The sequence below is a fragment of the Pinus tabuliformis genome, chromosome 8 (genome assembly GCF_031772625.1).
Source record: "Pinus tabuliformis cultivar Carrire ecotype Pingquan chromosome 8, CPIR1, whole genome shotgun sequence".
In the NCBI taxonomy this organism is placed as follows: domain Eukaryota; kingdom Viridiplantae; phylum Streptophyta; class Pinopsida; order Pinales; family Pinaceae; genus Pinus; species Pinus tabuliformis.
In genome coordinates, this window is record NC_142294.1 from 1,427,243,812 (window position 1) to 1,427,248,566 (window position 4,755).

The 4,755-nt window shown below is 34.4% G+C and overlaps 1 protein-coding gene across 1 annotated transcript; it reads right to left on the reverse strand.

Moving 5' to 3' along the window:
• Window positions 1–245: 245 nt before the first annotated feature.
• On the reverse strand, window positions 246–752 carry LOC149241003 (pathogenesis-related protein PR-1-like). The gene has a single exon (XM_089367413.1). It carries the CDS (start codon window positions 750–752, stop codon window positions 246–248), a length of 507 nt encoding a protein of 168 aa, XP_089223539.1.
• Window positions 753–4,755: the final 4,003 nt, after the last annotated feature.

A 4,755-nucleotide genomic window follows, 5' to 3' on the forward strand; every position in this document is an offset into this window, starting at 1 on the left:
ATCGATGATGAATTTTATTGAGTAGTAGAAAATTATGCGAATCATTTATGTGTTCCTCAAATATCGGAACAACTTACATCCCAAAATCATGAATCAATACGATCTCAACAACGGTATGTGCAATTACATTCGAAGAATGAAAATGGAATAATTATGAATAGAGGTGGGATTCTGAAAGAATGAAATCATTGAAAGGGGAAACTGGTAAATCCAATACGGAGAATGAGTGCTAATTGTTGGACGTTTCAGTAGGGTCTGGCACCAATATAGTTGCCAGCAGGATAGTAATTGCATGTGATAAAGGTGTCACCGCTCTTGCATTTGATGGCCGCACATCCAACTTTAGTGGTTGTTCTCCAAACGATCTGAGTGTAGTGGGTGCAGTCTTGCCCCGAGCTGCAACTATTTTTTGCATAGTTATACCACTTCCTCTCATCCACCCATGCACCAACAGCATCTGTAGCATTCCAGCGGCTGCCGCTTCCCCAGAATATGTTCTCTCCGAAAGGCCCTTCTGAATGCTGGAGGAGGCAGTCGCCCCTTCTTTCCCTTGCATATGTACGCGCATATTTTGTAAGCGTGGCATCCCATTTTAGTGGAGGTACTCCAACTTGCCTTCTCGCCTGGTTCTGTGGAACTAGAAATCCTTGAATCGTTTCAATAGTGCCCGTACCTGCTGCAACCATTTGTAAGCCGCTCGTTACACCGATTAAGGCAACGACTACAACCAATAGACACAATCGGGTGCCCATTTTAATACCAATGAAGAAAAGACTGATTAGTAGCAAAGTAACGGCTAGGTCTGGACGGATGCAGCGGGCAATATCTCGACTACAACTGCAGAGGAAATTCTTCGCTGAAGAAAAGATGTTAAAATCTGCCTGCACTTAACTGTTTATAAAATCGGGCAGACTTGTAATAAGAGCGAAGAAGCTGTGAATTTCAGCTGGGGCCGTAAATGTAAGCGTAAAGTAAGATATATGGGAATGTGTTTTGTGCTTCTTCCGGGTATTTCCAGCTAGAGTAGCATCCTACGAATCATCAAAATATTTCATGCATGGATAGACATGAGTGGCATCTCGAACCACCTCCCCGTATTACTTTATCTATCGTAATGCTACGTTAAACCATTCAAACCCTCTCAGTTCGATTATGGGTTGCCTGCTCAAGTGCTTATAGACCCACCAACCCGTTTTTTAAGTTACCGTTCCTAGATTGCCGGAAGGCGATTGGGGAACTTGCCCGAAAACATAACTGGGTAATTAGAAGTGATTTCAACATGTTTACATCCCTTCAAGAAAAGAATGGAGGGTTAAGAAGACTTAGATTCTCATAGTAAAGCATTCAATGATTTCGTAAATCAGCTCAAGTACAATTAGTTAGTAGTCAAATTGGAAATCTGAATTACATATGGATTAGCCAGTCTGAATAACGAACAGGTTCCAATCAAATTGCGATTTGATTTAATTCTTTCTGATTAAAAGGGACATTTTCCGAGATTGATTATTTTAAGGATATTTACTTTACATGTGCCGAAATAATTTGTCCATTAAACTAGCCTGAAATTGCTCTCTTATCTTTCAAATTTGAGAATTTTTCTTCCGATAATTTTATTTATTTATTAAATATGTAGACTTAGTGGACATGTGTATGTTCTAGTTAAGGTTCCATCTTATATGGATTTCAATAAAAATTAAAAGAAATCTGAGAAAAAAATTTAAAAGTAATGGAGAATTCTTTGGTAATATTTTCTCTTAATAATAAATTTTTAAGAAGATATGAAATTTTTTTTTAGCATTATTCTAAATTGATGCATAATAGAACTGGAAACTCAAGAAGAATACTTAAGGAAGGCAATGGTATAGACGAATGAGAAGAAATATTGTGCAAACAAAAATCTAGGAGAGAATATGATGGCTGAAAGAATCGTTTAGGAATTGGATTTTCTTTCACAAATCCATTTTAACATGAAGAACCAAAAAGCATACTGACATGGTGAAAACCCAAAAAATATGATGAAGAAGTGCCAGAACAAAAAGAGAATTTTAATCCAATCTTTATTGAACCAATAGTGGATAGATAGGCCATGGTTGATTCCATATTGTCTATAATCCACATGGTCCCCCTAAGTGGAATCAAAGTTCTTATCCACTCTAGCTCTTATGAAAAGTTAATAGCTATGATGCACTCAATGGATAGTAACTAGAACACTTAAATGGAACAATTTTTGGGCCCACTTTATGGAAACCTCTCTCTAGGAAAGCATGCTAAAGATATAACATAGCGTTACATTTTTTTATTTTTTTTTTGCGATATAGGGGAATGAATTCCAAGATAGATTTGATAAGGGCGATTTTACCAAGGTGGGTAATAGCCATGATGCACTCCATGTACTATCTCAATTAAATGGAACAATTCTTAACCCAATAGAATGATGGTTCAATAGAATTTCTTTTGGGAAATTAGATTAGGTGAACAAATATTGTTCAAGCAAAATGCTTAGCACTAAGAACATTAACTAGAGTATATTCTACACATTCAACCAGTCAATATAAAAAGAAATTGCATGAATTGGGATGGCATAAGGTTAATCGTTATTAGAAAATATCTAATATTCAAGATCATACATGAGTCTTTGCATCAACTCATTCTACATAGATCTCCCATTAAGAAACTACCATAATATACTTATATCTCAAAGAAAGAGATATCAGGGCCTTGGATGGTAAGTATATTCTTTAATGGAGATCCCAAGGGTGTGGAAATCTTAATGTGGAATAATCTTACAAAATAAAACCCAACCAAAACAATATAGCATAGCTATAACACGTGAAATAATGTGGGATGTGTAATTATGGCCAAATATCTCAACGTTTGTTTAGCTCCTTGCTTGATATAAAACTCTCAAATAAGACTGTATCATAGCTAGAGCACTTGTAGGCCCCTTAAATTTGTTATATGTGTGGAAGTTGAGAGTAGACAAATGACAACATTTTCATGGAAGATAATAAACTATTAGACAAATTGGTGACGATATATAAGAACAATAGAGGTAAACATTAAGAATCATTTAGCAAGCCAATTATTAGCTTCCTTCCTTTTCATATCTCTATCATGAGATCCTTAATATTCTTGAACTTGAGGAGGTATGATTTAGTTACTAGAGTAATTCTTCAAAAAAACAGTTGTGAGGGTTTTTGGAGGTTAAGATGTCAAAATTTATTATTTCGTTGTATAATGGGAGATCGGAAATAACGTAGTCTACCATGCTCCTACCAAGTCCATGGATGCAAGTCATCTTGCTGGAATTGGGCCACTTCTTTAGACCATTGCAAATTATGAGATCCTAAGCACTACAGAGCTTGACTAGCTTCGACCCAAACAAATTATCCCCGAGGTCTTCAGAGCTCCTTTTGTACCTGCTAGCCAGAGTAGGGTCTTTGTCTAACCAAAGAGGATTAGGGTTGGAATGATTGCTTAGAATAATAGCTTGGTTGTTTGAAGTTCGAGCATTAAATTCACCTATTAAAAGGATATTACCATCATTCCTTAGGCTAGAAATATCATTCTCTAAACCATTGTAAGGATTAGTTTTATCTAGATTCTTCTTCTTATAGAAGTTAGAATTGATGGGGGAAAATAACATATTGCTATGTAAGACTTTTTATTATAAAAAATTATATATATATATATAATTTTTTATTAATATATAATTAAGTTATTATTAATATTAATATTATTGAATATTAATTTTTTTTTAATTTTTAATTTTATAAATATTTATTTTTAGAAGAGGTTTATTTAACCTTTTTTAAATGTAAAATAAATATAAATATGTCAATCCTTGGTTTCATAATGAAGATGGTGGATGCACCTAAAAATTAGAGTTGCAGCAGTCCAAAAAAAACCTATTATCACATTCCTAATTCGCTTGGAAAAAAATAATAAAAAAAGCTAAATAAAAAAAAATATATATATAAGACAAAAAAAAATTCTGGTAAAAAAAGGATGTCTAACTTATATTCATATGATTTTTTTTTTTTACTAAAGACTCTTTTTAAACCATCAGTTATAATTAAACTGCTACTTATTATTATTATTAAAATATATTTATATTTAAATATAGTTTTTATTTAATTTTGTTTTAGTAAAAAGTTAGTTTTATATATATATATATATATATATATATATATAAATTTGGAAATGATGAAATTACATTATAATCATGGGTTATAATTAAAAATATTATTATCAATAAAATATTTAAATATATTTTTATTTAATTTTGTTTTAATAAAAATGTTATATATATATATATATATACATAGAAGCACTTACTGCTAAGAGCCTTTGTTAGGTCGGCCTACCCATGGTGCGGGACCGTCCCACAATTCACCTCCGTGTTCGCCTAACGCCTCTCGGTCGGCTTGTGAATGAGCTCTCCCAACTCGCCCCTACAAATTATGGAGCACCAACTCGTCCCCATAATAATATGTTACGCCCTTGGTCGCTCCTCGTAGTGTTTCATGCCTTAGTCAATTTCGCATGGTGGTGGAGGGCGCGCCCGGTCGCCTGTCAACCGCAAGGCGTTACATCCTCCCCCACTCGAAATCATTGTCGCCCTCAACAATCCCAACTGCCGCAGTATCTTCCGTTCATACTTTGCAATCTTCTTCTTCCATCTCTAAAGTGAGTCCTCTGATTCCCAGCTTTCCTCCTCCTGTGCATTCTTCCATCTGACAATATACTCCTGTT

Coding starts and splice junctions, on each gene's coding strand:
- LOC149241003 (XM_089367413.1), bottom strand. CDS start 752: ATGGGCACCCGATTGTGTCTATTGGTTGTAGTCGTTGCCTTAATCGGT.